This window comes from Silene latifolia, chromosome 2, assembly GCF_048544455.1.
Source record: "Silene latifolia isolate original U9 population chromosome 2, ASM4854445v1, whole genome shotgun sequence".
Taxonomy (NCBI): Eukaryota; Viridiplantae; Streptophyta; class Magnoliopsida; order Caryophyllales; family Caryophyllaceae; genus Silene; species Silene latifolia.
In genome coordinates this window covers 118,426,916-118,445,181 of record NC_133527.1, presented here as the reverse complement: position 1 = coordinate 118,445,181, position 18,266 = coordinate 118,426,916, and the positions used below count along the sequence as shown (strand labels likewise).

The window sequence follows — 18,266 nt, the reverse complement described above, 5'->3', positions numbered from 1 at the left end:
CGTAACCTTTCATATGCTAGGGTGTGTATGATCATTTGTGTGTGCAAGTTTGGACTCTTTGCCCCTCTTATGGTTAATTGGGTGTCCTACTTGTCTTGTGTGGTGTGGGCTAAAGTATTCAAGATGGGACTAGGTCCTAGGTGAGTGTTTCGGCCTTCGCCATAGATAGGCCATTATAGTCTTTGACGAGTGTATGTTCATCGCTTAATAGCCTTTGTGTCTTAGCTTGGTGGGTTTATATCCAAGTTAGGGCATGACCTCCTGACGTACTCTTAGATGTATGTGGTCAGCTTAACTACTAGCCAACCCTTTGGTGGACTCCTTAGGGGTACTCATGTGTTGTTATCATGGGTCTTGGATGCGGTAGTTTTCCGCATGTCGCTAGGTTTGCGCAGGTTTAGGACTAGGGTGTTTACCTCACCTCGTGGTATAGACTCGAATTACAGAGTGACTATTGACGGTACTAGGAACTTATGCCTGTCTCTAGATATATTGTCCTTTCTTGTTTGATGATTCTATGAATCATAGAAGGTGAGATGCAAGCCGGCTATGGTTGATAGAGTTTGGATTCCTGGATGTTATGTGATTCACATGATAGTGTAGTATGAGTCGGTCTAATATATTCACATGCTAGGACTATGTGTTGTTATATTGTTGTTCACATGATAAGCACGATTGTCTAGCATATATATGCTAAGGCTATGTGTTGTTCGTATTCATATTCTTATGTTTACATGTTACATTAATTATGACATTTCGTGGCTGGGAGAACTCGGAGTTACTCCCCACTGACTGTGGCTTTCGTATTTTTATAAAATGCGATTGACAGGTAGGTGATGCATATATGGGGTATATGGACGAGCTAGCGAGCAAAGTAACCTTGGGACCTGGATTGGCTTTATTTTATTGTGACCCTTAAACACTTTTTATGTTATATACTTTTTAGGGACATATGTCTCCCTTTTTCATATTTGGGTTGTATAACTTTGTTTCGCGACTTTAGCGATGTTTTATTTATGAGATTTATTTTAGACCTTGCATGTTTGACACCTTCCCATTTGGATATCTTTATAACAGGTTCAGGTTTCGTTTTCGGTTTTAAAAATTACAGGTTTTTACCCAAATGAACCTATTACAAACATATCCATGCAATTTTTATCTAGAATTATATGTTTACTTTTCCGCAATGAATGAGGGTGTCACACTAGCTTGGCAAGAGCTCACAAAATCAATGTTGAAGAAGAGAAGTATTAACAACTATGAGTAGCAGTACTCAAGAACAATCACGACCATAGTTATATCACAAAATTAAGTTCATCACGAAATTAAAGCTACAACAAAACAATTATTAAAGTTACATCAAAATAATAAGTAAAGCTTCAACAAAACAGCATAATCAAGAGACTAATTATCATCACGAAATTAACATGATTATTGCGAAAATAAAACAATTAACATCGTACAAGAACAATTATAGTTTAATTATAACAAATGCATCACAAAAGTAACAAGAAATTGGAAAAATTAAAGACAAACTAATTAAATTAACAACATCACGACAGGGTGGAATGTTCAGGAAGCTTAGATCTGAAAGATGAGGAGGCGACTAATTGTGAATGACCTAATTTTGAATTTGTGAGTGTTTGTGAACTTGTAAGCCTGTAGTGTACTCATTGTTGCCGGCTAAGTCGGCCTCGGGGAGAGGTGTTCAGGCGGTCGGATTTGAGGTGTTTTGGCGGCGGGACTTAGGGTTTGTTTGAATAAGTGAGGGTTGGTTTGAGAAGTTGAGGTGGATAAATGACCAAATTAGAATTGTGATAGTTGTGTCATGTGTGCAGTGTGTGTAATACGCATAACTAGAGAAGTCAACCATAATTTTTTTTTTATTAATATTAAAAACGGGTCTTAGGGTCGGATCCGGGTCTAGCCGATTAAATCCAAATTCAGATCCGTTTTTAAACTGGTGGATCCAGATCCGGTTCAGATCCGTAGGGTCCGAAATATTAGGATCCATATCCTATCCATCAGGGTAGGGTCTAGCGGATCTGGACCGGATCCAGGATCTGTTGCCATCCCTAGACTGAGAAGTGATGAGGAAGAGAACTCAACATGATTGGAGATGGTGTAAGACTAATTGTTGAACATAGAGATAGGTGACACCGTGACATTGGAGTGACGGAGTCAACTATCCCACATGCAACATTCCCCAATCCCCACCATGTTATTCTTACTATTAGTCCGACGTACTAGTTAAGAACTTTAAAGATGAACTACAACCAAGTGAAGAGGTTGGAATCATTCATTGGCAATCAGTTCATTCTATTGATTGGAATTATAATCAGCAAAATGGTGACTCAACATAATTAAGATCCAGCAGATATTTGTTGTTTAATTAATTTGAAGCATGACACTTTGTTCTAGTGTCCACTTCACAAAAATGGCCAACCCCCTTCCTCTATTCACTCTCCTCCTCTCTTTTCTTGTCTCTCCATCCTCCTCTAAGCTACTCCAATCTGAAGGTTAGCTACTTGTTATCTTCAATCATTTTTTTTTTAAGAATCTTAAGCGTAATACGGGTCAAGTAGTTAGAATAAAACAAATGCAGAATATATAGGGAAAACAATATACTGGATTTTGTTTTTATGCACAAGTGGGATGATACTTAGATGAAGACTTATTGTATTGAATCCCAAATATTGATTAGTGGGTGCTTACTGGGATTAAAAGTAATTAGTTTATTGATTTGTAGACCGGAGATAATAATGTTAAAATGAGAATTGAGTTTTTGGTTGGTATTTAATTGGAGGGTTCTTCATCATGAATACTTTCACTATATGTGATATAATCACAGTATTCTTCTATTAAATGCTTCCTTTTATGGATAAATGTGGTCGCAATCTATCTACTTCTTACTCCTTCTTCCGCAAACTCTACACTAGAGTAGCGTCTCAAATGTAGCTTGCTCGATAATGATCAAGTAACATGGGTGATCAAACATTCCTGAAAGCTGTCGTAGGCATACCATATTTTCACGGCCTGACGGGACTGCCTGTTGTTGGGTGGCAACTGGCACGAGTTATTTTTTAAAGGAAAGGAATCATCTTTTGGGAGTAGTAAGACACTTTCGTCTCATTGTTGCTACAAGTAGCGGTTTTAAGAATCATTCTGGTTTAGTATTCCTGATTCCCAAAACCAACACAAATGTAGAGAGCTTAAATGGATGGATACGAAAGATACAAGTGCCAAGAGTTTAGGGCTTGCTGACTGACTTCACTTAAACCAGACAACTAATAGTACATCAAAGTGAAAGCGTCACTTGGTGAAATAGAAATAACCCAATCTGCACTCTGTGCAAACATACCAAAAATGGGCCGTAGCTGAAATGCCCGTTTGTAATCTTGAATGGCTTGGATTTAGATGTCACAGACTTTTCGGCATAAACTACTTCTTGGGCTAGAGGGAGTATTTTCCTTTGCTTCTCTATTTATAAGTGATGATTGTGGGACGAAGGTTGTTTTTGCTGTCTTATAAAATGTAGAAGTTCCTTTGATCACCTATAGCCCGTGGCTCTTTCGAGAGAGACCACTGCCGTAGTCTGGCTTTCGCTGAGCCTTACTCTTGTATGTCATGAATATTTAAAGCAGCCTAGAACAGCTGATACCCATCCCATTTGTTGCACTCTTCTGGTTGAAGCTGATACCTATCCCATTTGTAATATAAGTGGAACTAGTGAAACCTTAGGGTACGAAAGCGAATTAGCCCAAACCTCAGAACACTGAATCGGAAATATTCCTATAAGAATCACACTTAGAGCTTCTTCTGGCTAATAATCTTCACGCACAAACAATACTCTTTTGTTCTCAAATAAGGGATTCTTAGAATCTAATTTAAGGGTTTCCACAAAGTAAAGTTTGATTTGAAGAAACATTGGGACACTTCTGAAAATAAATGGGGACACTTAGTAGATAAGTATATTTAAACTAGAAGTTCCATTGTAAATACCATAGATACTAAAGAAAGGATTCAACTGACGTCGCGATTTATATTTAAAATGCAGTGGAGATTCTTCAACAAATAGTTCGAACAATGGGTGCCACATACTGGAAGTTTGATGATGTTTCTTGTCAAATTGAAATGGTTGGAGTATTGCAGCTGTCAGCATCGGATGCTGAAAACAACATTGAGTGTGATTGTCAACTTGTGAATAACACTTGTCACGTTGTAAGCATGTACAGTGTCCTCATCTTATGTACATCAGCTTTTATCGCATGCTTCTACTACGATATTATATTGATCTTTCTTTGGTTATTTGGTTCAACTTCTGGAGCATTATATACTTGTTTTCTGAGGGGTTAATACTAAAGGACGTTGTATTGATTTCAGAACCCTCAAAGGTTACAGTCTTCCTGGCGTGCTTCCACCAGAGCTGGTGAAGCTTCCTTATTTACAGAGAATGTAGAAACTAAACTTTTTTTTAATCCATTTTCCTTTTATAAGTTGCATAGTGTTTTGAAAATCTTTAAATTTTTTTTTTCTTGTAGTGATTTTGCCTATAATGATCTCTCTGGTGGAATACCTTCAGAGTGGGCTCCAATGCAGCTAGAATCAATGTAAGTATATGGTTCCGCCATTGTTGATGTTTCAGAAGCTTATATGTCATAAACTCATGTTGGCAAACTCATGCAGCTCACTTCTTGTGAACCGATTATCTGGAGAAGTCCCAAAGATGCTGGGGAATATTACCACTCTCACTTATTTGTATGTCTCTTATCTATAATTGTCTACTGCTTGGCAAATAATCTGGTAGAAATCAAAGAGACAGTGAATAACCAAACGATTGGTCATAGACTGTCACTGAAAGTTATGAGTAGATAAGTGAAACTTTAGATATAAGTGGTGGCGACATAGTTAAGGGACTGAGGCTGACCTATTATAATTTGTTCATGGTGTCTCATTTTTCTTTTGGTCTTGTCTCATTGAATACCTGTAGAATCGTTATTATGTACTCCCTCCATTTTCTATTTTCTTCCCAATTGCTTTTACGTGGTCGTTGAGACGGAACTCTGACCTTATTTTTCGACATGTATATATTATTTTTTTTTTTTGAAAATAATATTTTGTGAAAGATGTTTTGATAATAAATGAGAACATTTTAGTTTTATGTATTAATATTTTGTATTTCCAACTCTGTAAAAGCAAATGGGAAGAAAATGGACAAAAGGAGGGAGTAAAAATTTAATTAAACCACACCAAAGTGTCTTATAGCGTTGAGGAACACAACTGATTACAGACGGATCCGCTAATGATAAGGGTGATATTTAGCTAGGTTACTAAACTTGCTGAACCACTTGTGAATAGCGAATAGCAAATCGGTTCAAGTGTATTTCGGCATGTTCGCTTAAAAAATCTACGTCAGATATCACTTTCTAAAAGGGCGTAGCGCGAATTGAATATCATGAGTACCTATCGAATTAGGCAAACTAGATCTGGAGCACCCTACAAACAATTTTTTTGTTTTCTTTACAGTTAATTATTATCAGTGAGTCACTTTCCTTTGTTCAAATTGTGAGTAGCTTCAGTGTCTTCGTTTGTAGGAATCTTGAGGCGAACGGGTTTACTGGAACAGTTCCTGACGAGCTTGGAAAATTAGTGAACTTGGAGTCTTTGTAAGCATTCATACTTGCATTATGTATTTGTCATAAGAATTATTTTTTCCTTAATTTCAATGATATTAACTCATGCTGTTCACACTTTTACCTACACTGTGGCATTGTATTCAGAATACTGTCCTCAAATAAGCTAACTGGGATGCTTCCTGTAACACTTGCTCGCCTGAAAAACTTGACAGATTTGTAAGTTTGCTACAACTTTAGATCTATTATTGCCATGAATTATATACTCCGACACATTTGCAAGTGTGGAATGCAACACGAAGTCATGTGGCAGATATGGCTATTTTGTAAAATGTGTTCTTATTTTATCCTAAATGAAGTGTCAGACAACCATACTGAAGTGTTGGAGTAACATAGAGCGATACTAATGTTTCCCACTTTCACATATGCAGTCGGATTAATGATAACAACTTCAGGGGAGTGATACCTAGCTTTATACAGAGTTGGAAGCAGCTTAAAAGATTGTAAGAATATCACATTGACTAGAAGCAGCTATTTTATTCTGTTTTGAATCAAATCCCCTCACCCAATACAATTTGTCATTACAGAGAAATGCATGCCAGCGGGCTGGTGGGGCCAATTCCATCTGTGTTATCTCTCCTGGACAAAGTAACTGAATTGTGAGTAGATCTTATAATTCCGTCATCCCATTTATGTTGATCTGATTTGACTTTGACCTAGATGGTACAAACTATGTTCACTTTAACTAATATTCTGGCAAAAACTATAAATAGGATGAAGGTAGTACACTACGGCAACAGATTCCTCTGTCTGTTACAGTATGGCAATTACTCATTAACGTCAACCCTTTCATCTTTCATAGGAGAATAAGTGACATTTCTGGATCTACTCAGGGCTTTCCAGATCTGAGCAATATGGCTAGCCTTGATACAATGTATGTTAAATCTTTTCTCTGTTATATGATTGAATCCCACCACCATTTTTCATATAATAGGTTTTTTGTGGATTCCTAGTGTACTGAGGAACTGTAATATTTCTGGAGAGATCCCTGCTTACATATGGAAACTGAGGAGTTTACTAATGCTGTAAGTGATGATATTAAACTGGTACTTCTAAAACTTTCCAACGTACTTGATACTGAAATTTGTTCATATGATTCATATCCCGTGGAAAAATATATTATCTTTCTTGCTCATGCTTTAGTATAACCCATCTTATAAACTTCCCAGAGTTTTCCGTTCGTCTTTTTACTGGAATACACGGATTAATGTCCTGATCGTGGATTTATACCAATTTTCGCAGAGATGTTAGTTTCAACAAGTTATTCGGAACAATTCCAGATGACACAGCTACGAAGTATCTGAAATATATGTGAGTATTAATTAAATATGTTACTGGCAGTGCTAATAGTAAACAATAGAAGTTGTATCTCTAGATTTGTTAACTAGTGGAACATGAGAATACAAAATTCCCTGAGTAATTGTTTTTGAACAATTGGAGTAAAGCAGAGTTGCTCACTAAATTCGATGCTCGTCTTGTTTTTTGCGATGTATAGCCATTCAATGCAGTTATCGATTAGTTTTCATTCTGAGTCATCTGGAAACAGCTTCTCTCACAGGGGTAACACTGCCAACATCTGATCCCTTACCTTGCAATTTGCGGGTGCCTCTGAGGTAGACCTGTCAAACGGGTCGGGCGGGTGGGTTACGGGTTCGGTCATTTCGGGTTCGGATAAAATACGGGTCGGGTAAGTTTCGGATTTGTAAAATACGGGTTTATAGGGGTCGGGTTTATACGGGTTTCGGGTCGGGTTAGGGTCAATTTCGGGTTTGTAAAATACGGGTTCTGCGGGTCGGGTTTATACGGGTTTCGGGTCGAGTTAGGGTCAAAACGGGTCTTAGTGACTCCTTAAATAATTGTATAAATTATTATTTCTCCATCTCTTTTTTCGAATTTTTTTGTATCCTTTTATTTACTCTTAAATTCATGATCAATTTCTCTTTTATTTTTCTACCTAGTAGTCTCCCTTTTTTACATAATATATATAATATATTTACTAGTTTCATACCCGTGCGTTGCAACGGGGTAATTAACTTAATTATAATGTAAAACTTGTGCGTTGCAACTGGTACAATAATTGGAAGATTCAAAATATTTTGGTCTGATACCTAAATTCAATGATACTCTTATTTATAGGCATGAGATCATCCCACCTTATAATAATCTTTTGATGTGGGACAATTTAACTATTTAGATGTTGTATATTCATCACAATTACATAATTTTTCAATGTGGGACAATAATATAGTTAGAAGTACACCATATTTTTCGCACCTAATTCGACATCAAACATGGTTTATTAATAAGCAAATACTCCCTCCAATCCGCTATTTTCTTCCCATTGTTTGTGGCACGGGTATTAAGGAGATGAATAAAATAAGAGTAAAAGAGTTTGGATGGGGTTTGGTGATAGAAGAGAGTGATGAATATTTAGAAGTTAAATAATGAATTGTGGGCCACAAACATTAAAGATGCTTATTTTCTTTAATTTTAGATCTAACGACATGGTTTTTGTTAATTTTTTTTTGGGTTATTCTACGTGGTAACCCTGTGTTTGTTTGAATTCTAGCTGGTAACTCTTCGTTTTTCAACCACCCACATGGTAACCCTGAACTTATTAAAAAAGATTCTCCGTGACCCTCAACATTTATTCGGTTAAAAAACTCCGTTAGTTTGAATGTTTATTGGGACTTGGGCTTGTCTTTTACACTTCAAATGCTTAAATGGAGAAGTAACTATGGTCTTCTCAACTCAATTAAATAAATAAATCCCGAGTTTTCCAAACAAATAATTATATTATAGGTGTGATAAGAGTATAATTCATAATCTTTTATTATCATTGTTATTATTATCATCATTTTTATTGCTTAACAAAGAATACTAAAGTAGTAAATATATCGAAACATGTCTTACTTTTGTTTTTGTTATAAATTAGATTGAATTATAATTGTTAATATTGATATTATGTTATTATTATTTTTATAACAAAAACAAAGATAAGATGTGTTTCGGTATATTTACTACTTTAATATTATTTGTTAAGCAATAAAAATGATGATAGTAATAATAATAATGATAATAAAAAGATTATGAATTATACTCTTAAGTCTTACTACACCTAGAATATAATTCTTTGTTAGGAAAATTTGGAGTTTATTTATTTAATTGAGTTGAGAAGACCATAGTTACTCGGCTATTTATGCATTTGAAGTCTAAAAAACAAACCCAAGGCCCAATAAACATGCAAACTAACGGAGTTTTTTAAAGCGTTAAAAGTTGAGGGTTATGGAGAACTTTTTTTGATAAGTTCAGGGTTACCATATGGGTGGTTGAAAAATGAAGGGTTACCCGCTAGAATTCAAAAAAAACACGGGGTTACCGCGTAGAATAACCTTTTTTTTAATTATATATTTAGATACATGGTATAGTAAGAATAATTTTTTTTTGTCTAATATATGAAATATCTCAACTTTGTGCGAAATGTTGAACTGATAAGTTGTTATACGGTGCGTGACAAATAGTGAGTAGCGACTATATATCTGCTAATCATTTGATTAATTAATCATGTGCTAAAACTATGCTTTAAAACATATATCAGCATGCTTTATTTAATATTTTAAAAGTTGGAATATTTTTAATCATTTTATATTAGTATAATTTGCTTTAAATACTAAATTTTAATAAAATTTCCCATTAACGGGTCGGGTCGGGTCTTGACCCTAAATGTGCGGGTCATTATCGGGTTCACATTTTTTCGGGTCGGGTTCGGTCGGGTTATTTTCGGGCGGGTTTCGGTCGGTTTTTCGGGTCGGGTCATCTTTTGACAGGTCTACTTTGAGGCATTGGGATAATGTTGTGGTACTTTGTTGTGTCTGAGCTAGGATTTGGTAATCCAGCTTACCTACATGTCTTATATAGGTGACATGTCACCATCTCGTCCAATATGTGGTTGATTGGTATTTACCGTCATCGCTGCATGCAGTTAAGCTTTAACCTCATGGGTGTATGTGCTTTATGGGCAGATTTTTGACAGGCAACTTGCTTAGTGGCAATATACCTACTTCATTGTTGAAAGATGGGAGAAATATGTAAGCTGCATTTTGTATTACTATTGCCCTTCATCGTCTGTCACCTCTTTTATTTCTTAGAAGTGCTTCACCTTTTTTCTTATCTCCTGTATCGAGTTTATGCTTCAGTTTAAACGCCTGTATGAGTGAAAAACAATGGTTTAGCTATTTAACGTTCAGAGTCATGTAGACCTCTCAGGAATTGACCTTTCGGTTTTTGAGGAGTTCTGATCTATGTCTTGTCTGTTATTGAACGAGGACTTTCATCGTGTATGATCATAGCGCCACTTTACCAACATAAAGCTATATTCATTATCTTACTTTAAATCGATGGCCACATCCCGCAGGTAGCTTATCCATATATAGTGCTGTCTGGGATCTGTATACACATGTATTTCAAAATTTTGGCCAATTTGTTGCTTGAAAAGTCTAGCATAAAGCCATATTATTGATACTTGTTTTTGAGATATCATTAGTATCCAGAAGGCTATAAAATGTTGGTGTTAGACTGTAATATATACCGAACTAGGAGTAATATTGAAAGACTAGCATGCTAGATTTGTATAGTCTCTGCTACATAAACTCCCTTTTGTTTATATGTCTCATATGATTTCAAAATCCAAGTTCAGCTAACGTCGCTCCGCAACTTGAATTTCACTCAAGACACATTGTTCCTTTTGAGTTCCATTTGATGAAGCTTATGAATCAGTGTAGCTCTTTGACAATCAACACAATGCCTATTTACTAATTATTCTCTTAGAATAATTGTATACTCAGTCATGAATAAGATTGATATATGCAAGAGCTATTTCGTATTTTCTGAATTAAAACTTTTGTTTTCTTTCATCCTAAATTCCTAATACTTGTATGCTAGAAATACATATAGGCGCTACAGCAGCTGTCCAAGTATGTATCACTATTCACTTTATAAAAACAATTTCATGATTTTATTTGGCAAAATTCTTGTCTGCAGACTTGTACAGCTGAATCTTTTCTGTTTGTCTGTCATAGCCGGTCTATCGTCATCAAAATTAGTAAATTATGCATAAGTAGGACATTCTTTATATGATGTATCTGTTTTTAATATTCCTAAAAAATTATTATATCTTTTGTTGCGCAGTGATCTTTCTTACAATAACTTTTCATGGCAAGGCCCTGAGCAGCCGACTTGTAGGCAAAACATGTAAGTGTTTGACTTGTTTCTTTTAGCATAATTTTTCAGCCATATTTTCGGGTGATTCTGACACATGTAGTTTGTCTATTCCATTTTCTTAGGAATTTGAACATAAACTTATTCAGGAGCTCTTCTGCTGGTGTCCGCTTGTAAGATACCGACCTTTATATCTTTTCAATAAAAATTTAAATTTCAAGGTTCTATTATGAGAATTAAAAACCATTGTACCACGATACAACATTAAAGACTGATATGCTTTCCCTTGTTGTCTTCTCTTCAGAAAAGGAGTGCTCCCATGTTCAAACACTATCAACTGTCCACGATGTAACTATTTTATCCTACACGTATTCTTAGATAGCCCAAATTTATTGTCTCCATGTCCATTTGACTTTGGTGTTAATTGATGTCTACTTTGACAATTAATCTTTCCAAATATATGTAGCAATAAAATGTAATATTAATCAAAACAATTTCATAATATCATTTCTAAATAGGAAGCTATCGTATGTGAAAAAATATCTTTCAAAGTTGACATTGAGAATTATATACATGGATGGAGGGAGAGTATTAAGCATCTAAGGAACTGTCCAGAATCCTGATGTATTACTATGGAATGCTCTATGCAGATACCTGCTCCTTCCATGTCAATTGTGGTGGCAGTGATTTGTTAGCTGAGGATAACAGCAGAAAGGTCTTGTATGAAGGGGATGGTGCAGTTAATGGTGGAATTGCTACATATTTCAGGAACACTAATAATTTATGGGGATTTAGTGCCACAGGAGACTACATGGATGATAACGATTTGCAAACTATACGTCATACAAAGAATCTGTTGGGAAGCAATTTATCTGAATTATATGCCACTGCCCGTGTTTCCCCAATTTCTCTTACTTATTTTGCCTATTGTTTGGAGAATGGTAATTATTCTGTAAGACTTCATTTTGCTGAGATACAATTCACAACCGACAAATCATACAGCAGTCTTGGGAGGCGTATTTTTGATATTTACATTCAGGTAATGAGTTATTTCGTCAAGACATATATGTAGTACATATATTTGCGACAGTTGCCCTGATGATGTGTTTGTCTACAGGATGAGTTAGTGCACAAGGATTTCAGTATTGAAGATGAGGCTCATGGTATTCAAAAGCCTATTGTCAGAATATTCAATTCAAGTGTGAGAAATAATGTTTTAGAAATTCGGTTTCAGTGGGCTGGTAAAGGGACAACAAGGATTCCTTCTAGGGGAGTTTATGGGCCTCTCATTTCAGCTATTTCTGTGAATCCTTGTAAGTGAGGACCACTCTGGTACATTCCCTTCTACTTCTTCTTTAGTATATGATATGAGGCCTTGTAAGCTGAAATGGGAAGGAGAACTCTGGGGTAGAGCAAGGGATGTTCCCCTCCAAACCTTTGCTATGTTGAGAGGATTCTGAATTTGTCTTGGAAGAGGGGAATTGGATCCTCGATTTCCCTCCAATTCTATTTGCTAACCAAATAATGGAAATTGCATTCCGTTCTTTCCTTTCCCTCGCTTTTCCTTCAAATCCCTCCATCCAAGCAAAGTGTTAAGAGTTTTTATTTATTAAAGGAAAAACTGCAGAAAGCTGCCAATAACCTGTTATAATTTCTCTTTGCATAACTAACTAATAAGTTATGTTTGTATCCATTTTGGTACAAAATTCACTTAAATCAAGCACTTTATTTTACATGTTGGACCAGTCTAGGGGTTCCCCTAAAATTATTATGTTTGTCATACCATATAGTCCCTACTAGTAATTTTTTAGTCCCTAATAGTGTGTGCCCTTTTTTCAGATTTTAAACAGTGCTCAAGTGGCAAGAGCAAGACAACTGTATATATCGTCATTGGGGTCATGTCACTTTTATGTATTCTAGCAATCCTCTTTATTCTCTGGTGGAAAGGCTTCTTAAAAGGCCGAACAAGGACAGAGGGTGAGTGTGCATTATAAATTTCTGCAGCATCCTTCAATTATTGCAGCATTTCCTGTGGGTTACGCAATTAATTTAGTTATATATAAGTTGCCAAGGGCGAATATGAATTTGAGCAAATGTCAGCTAAGCCCTCTTAAGTCATCAATGGCTCATACTCAGTACCTTAGGTTCACAGCAAACCGGCATCAAAATTGGCCGTATGAGCTCTTTTTAAACCAATCAAAAGGAAAAAAAAAACAGGTTATTTTGATAAGATTTTATTTATTTCTAGAAATTTTAGCCGACCCCAATTCATGGTGAGACTAAGGCTTTGTTGTTGTTGACTAGCCACCTAGCAAAACATAGCATTTTTTTCTGGTTATATGTTATCGATGAGACATTAAGTAATTCCTATGTATCCTTTTCGTAATCAAGGGATTCACGGGTATACTCTTGCTTCAAGATGTTTTGCTGTGTATGGTCTTATTTTGCTATTTGGCAGATTTTAAAACTCGGGAATTACAAGCGGGTGGCTATACATTAAAACAGATTAAAACAGCCACCAACAACTTTGATCCCACAAACAAGATAGGTGAAGGAGGTTTTGGACCTGTCTACAAGGTATTCACGTGGCATATCAGATGGATATAACTCATATTTGGTGTAAACTAACTACACCTAAAACTAATGGATATATCTTATCGCAGGGTTTTCTGTCGGATGGCAGTCCTATTGCAGTAAAGCAGCTTTCTTCCAAGTCAAAGCAGGGAAATCGTGAATTTATGAATGAGATTGGCATGATATCTTGTCTACAACATCCAAATCTTGTCAAGCTTCATGGATTCTGCGTTGAAGGGGATCAATTGTTGTTAATATATGAATACATGGAAAACAATAGTCTCGGCCGTGCTTTGGTTGGTAGGGTATTCATTTAAGTAAAAAGGTTAATTGCGTTGAGTAAGTCTCGCAGGAGATTGTCTCGTTTTGAGATTGGACAAATTAAAAATTAAAGTTTGATATTACTCATTTGATTATAAGAGTAATTAAAATTGTCTCACGCTAAGACGGTCTTGTACAAGAACTTAAGAAAACTTTGAGCAAATCATGTTCGACTCATTGTTGACAAGGATTTCTAAACATGACTTTGTAGGTTCTGAACAGAATCAGGTTTTCTTGGAGTGGGGAACAAGAGTCAAGATATGTCTCGGAATTGCTAGGGGTTTAGCTTTTCTTTACGAAAACTCACGGCTGAAGATTGTTCACCGGGACATTAAAGCTTCAAATGTGTTGCTTGACGGAAATCTGAACCCCAAAATTTCTGACTTTGGATTGGCGAGACTTGATGATGATGATGGCAATACCCATGTTAGCACCAGAGTAGCTGGAACAATGTGAGTACTACGTAAATCACAGAAGGAGTATTTTGCCCTTCACGTTCATTAAATACCTCTGCCTATATGTAAAAGAGACTTTATAAGAACGAATATAATTGCATGAAATCTAAAACAGATATTTTGCTTAAGCACAACGTTGTTTTATTCGGAGTCAGAAAGCCCCTTATAACATTGTCTTAAAGTGACCCAGATTGTCATGATATTTGATTCCTCTTTTAATAATGGGTTGGTATCACAATAAGACTGTCTTATAAAACAATCTGTGATTATAAAACTTATCAACTGACATGTTTTTCTGTATATCGTCAGCGGATATATGGCACCAGAATATGCAATATGGGGTCACCTCTCCTACAAGGTTGATGTCTATAGCTTTGGAGTTGTGGCTTTGGAAATTGTCAGCGGAAAGAGCAATAGCAGTTACGTCCCAACTGGTGACTGCTTCTGTCTTTTAGATTGGGTACGCGTCTCTACCTCTCTAACGGTATAGATTAATTACTTTGTCCGGCTCATTGGATAGTTAACATCTCTAATTTGGACAGCAAATTGTTGCCTAATTACCTACTTGCCTTTACAAACCCCCCTTGTCAATACTGCATTTTGCCTTTGTCTTACACTCCTTGGTCTGTATGTAAATGACAACTTTTCAATGGGTTGGTGAGGGTACCTACATTTGGCATTCCACGAAAACACGATTTTCTCGCTAAACGCAGTGACATGAATTTTGTGGAAAGCGATAAGGTGCCTCCATGTTGTTCTGGAACTGCGGATCTGTTTACCACCTTTTTGCATGTCAAATTTATTGTCCCCATTTGACTTTGGCGGTTACTTGATGTCAAATTTCACCATCAATTTATCTAAATAAGCAGAGATACAGTGTCAAATTTGTCAAGTTTGATTTCTCTAACAAACTTTTTATTTATCATCTTAAAAGTGTAATAACTGTAAATCGTGAGAAATATTGGTAAAGCCACCTAATTTGAGCATCAAAGACAAATGGGACAACATAAACGGGAATACGGGATAATATCGTATTATCGTGGAAGTCATTTCATTTGAGCATCAAAGACTAGACAAATGGGACAACATAGACGAGAGGTGTAGCCGTGTAGGTACTCCGTTAAAGCACTATTTGGTGGCGCTAATCATCTTCCTAAATTTGTACCTATTAGGTATGTCAATTGCAACAGAGTGGAAACTACATGGAACTTGTTGATCAAAGACTAGGCTGTAGTTTCAATATTGAAGAAGCGGAAATCATAGTAAAAGTGGCACTCCTTTGCACAAATGCTTCCCCCTCCGCAAGACCTACCATGTCGGAGGTAGTGGACATGCTTGATGGTAAAACGGCCGTTCCTGATCTCATTCCGGACATCGAAGCTTACACTGATGACCTGAGATTCAAAAGCAGGGGAGATACCCGACGTCAGAGACAATGTCAGAGCATTAGTGGTACCGAATATCAAATTTCGACTATGCTTTCCGACTCTCTTGCATCTTCCTCTTCCCAGCTGAACTTCGGCCAAATTAATCCCAACCGTGGTACTCTACACTAGTGTTATTCTGTCTCGACTGCAAGTTAAGGGACTGCATTAGTGGTACCGAATATCAAATTTCGACTATGCTTTCCGACTCTCTTGCAACTTCGGCCAAATTAATCCCAAATTCTCAAAATAAAAGTTATGGGGCCTAATTTCACAATTGATCAGAGTTAAGGGGCCTAATTACCACTTTCGCGGCCTACAATGAAGTGTTGAAATATAGTGTGTTAAGGTGATAGGCATACAACACGATGTCAAACTGAAGTGACGTAGTAACATAGCTTTATAAGACTTTAATATAATACGGAGTATTATTTTACCTCATTGGTTGCAATTATTTAGGATTCTGTAATTTGTACTGCAATCTGCATCAACTCTTTAGAGCTTATCAAGGCCATCGTGCAAGCCTTGTTATCTCTCTAGAGCATATCTGTTGTTTGGCTGTATATTCAGAGTGTACTGGTACATAGAAAGAGTGTGTTTGTAAGATTGTGTACCAAAATTGTAAATATAAATAAGATTCTTGGTTAAGTTTATGTATTTGATGTTGTATCCCGGAAATTGTATTAATTCCGTCATAGGTACCCTGTTTAATAACCCGGGTAAAATAAAGTAATAGTTGATTCAAACTTAAAGGTGAGTTTGACCTAAAATACATGAATCTATTACGACTAGAAAAGCAACACGATGAGCTCCGTAGAAGAGAGTAAACCAATAAAAGAAGTTGGACTAAAACTGAAAAATCGAATTACACTCTACCTCCATTTCTTTCTCTCCATTTCCTCTCCATTTCCTCTCTTAAACTCATTTAATAATATTTTTCTCACCAAACCCCATTATCCCTTTATTTTTACCCATAAATTTTGAGTCATTCGATGATGCCAGAATACGATCTGGACCACCGAAAGGAAATGGCCTCTCCATTTCTTTTTAGGAAATGGAGAGAAACTCTCCTCCTCTACTTAACCCCCAAAAACAAAACCTGCGTGGCTCGTCCTCTCAATTGCCATAAAGTGAACAATCGTACGATTCGTACCACATCTTCACAACCCCAATCAATTAACCAAAAAAAGACGAACGGATCGTTTTCGTCAATAAGGTATGGAATTAGATTTTACAAGTGCTGGTTAGAAATATATCCTCATATCGTAATATTGTATAAAATTCTATCCCTTATTTAATAAAGTAACAACCAAAAGGAGGGTTCTAGGTCGACCCGATGATACTGAGTGGGATCATCATCATCAAGACCCAGACGATGGTTAGGTTCCATAGGAACCGAGGCAGGCTTCGAGCCTAGCAAACCTACTTAAGTAAGACTATCAAGGGCATATTAATTTCCTTTGGGAAATAAAAATTTCAGAAGAATTTCAGGCCAACTAGAGGTCCAAGGAAGTATTTAAAACGACTCGAGTCCTTCATATGGAAACAACGACTTAGATAAGCTTTGAACTTTCGTATTTCGTCACCATGACTACCCACCCCCTATGACCAGATCGTCAACATAGATTAGAACATGGAGACGAACATAACCGTGAACAAAAGTAAAGACCATATAACGATTTATGAAGCTTTCAGACTTTGCCTAGTATAGTGGACGAAAACCCAAGAGGAAATTTAATATACACATGTTCTTCGGGATCGCCATGAAAAAAGGCGTTATGAACATCCATCTGATGAACCTCCCAATTACGAGCGACAGCGATACAAAGAACACGAACCGTAACAATTTTAATTATAGGAGCAAAAGTCTTGATATAATCAATACCTTCGACCTGATAATCCTCCAAGATTACAAGACGGGCATTGGAACCCTCAACTGTACCATCTACATTATATTTAATTTTGTACACCCATTTACAACATATTGCTTTTCTTTCCCAGGGGTAACACTTCAATCGACCAGGTTTTATTTTGTTCAAGAACAACAATTTCCATGGCCACGGCTTGTTGCAATTTTGTGCCACGCATGGCCTCGGAATAGCTAGCGGGTTCGGTCTCTGCACTAATTGAAGCAAGAAAGACACGATATGCATTCGAAAACTTGTTATCGTAAATATATTAAGGGGAAAGGGCGTACCTGAGGACGAAGGAGACAAAGATGACTCGCCTGAGGATCCACTACTAATAGTATCAACAATGAAATTACGAAGATGAACACTAGTACGTTTAGTGTGCTGCCCTCGTCCAAGCTGATCAGGAGGCATGTAATCCCTACCTGGAGAAGTCACGGCTTGGTCTGTTGGTCAAGGGCAGATGAGTGTGAGTCCGTAGCTGGAGTAGTCGTGGCAGTAGGGGTCAGGTCGTGCAATGGGAAAATCTCGGGGACACTACAACATCACGAGAATCAAAATACCCCCTTAGATAGATCATATACACGACACACTTCTTTGCCATACGGATATCCCAAAAATAAGCACTTAAGACTTTGGTTAGAGAACTTGTCACATTCCCGATTCAAACTT

The 18,266-nt window shown here is 36.7% G+C and overlaps 1 protein-coding gene across 4 annotated transcripts; it reads left to right on the top strand.

Annotated features, from left to right (window-relative positions):
• Positions 1-2,115: 2,115 nt before the first annotated feature.
• Positions 2,116-16,362, top strand: LOC141642912 (putative LRR receptor-like serine/threonine-protein kinase RFK1). 4 transcript variants are annotated; one of them, XM_074451906.1, is made up of 24 exons: positions 2,116-2,519; positions 4,058-4,221; positions 4,384-4,455; positions 4,542-4,610; positions 4,687-4,758; positions 5,595-5,666; positions 5,781-5,852; positions 6,065-6,136; positions 6,221-6,292; positions 6,496-6,567; positions 6,647-6,718; positions 6,936-7,004; positions 9,716-9,781; positions 10,881-10,943; positions 11,036-11,083; positions 11,215-11,258; positions 11,561-11,949; positions 12,028-12,223; positions 12,750-12,887; positions 13,369-13,487; positions 13,574-13,784; positions 14,017-14,257; positions 14,570-14,720; positions 15,433-16,362. In XM_074451906.1, exons 4-24 carry the CDS (start codon positions 4,594-4,596, stop codon positions 15,814-15,816), a joined length of 2,640 nt encoding a protein of 879 aa, XP_074308007.1. In that variant the 5' UTR covers positions 2,116-2,519; positions 4,058-4,221; positions 4,384-4,455; positions 4,542-4,593; the 3' UTR covers positions 15,817-16,362. The 4 variants fall into 4 exon arrangements, with proteins under 4 accessions (XP_074308007.1, XP_074308005.1, XP_074308008.1 ...); XM_074451904.1 differs by having other exon boundaries at positions 2,122-2,519; positions 4,058-4,229; XM_074451907.1 differs by having other exon boundaries at positions 2,195-2,519; positions 4,058-4,229; positions 4,384-4,429.
• Positions 16,363-18,266: the final 1,904 nt, after the last annotated feature.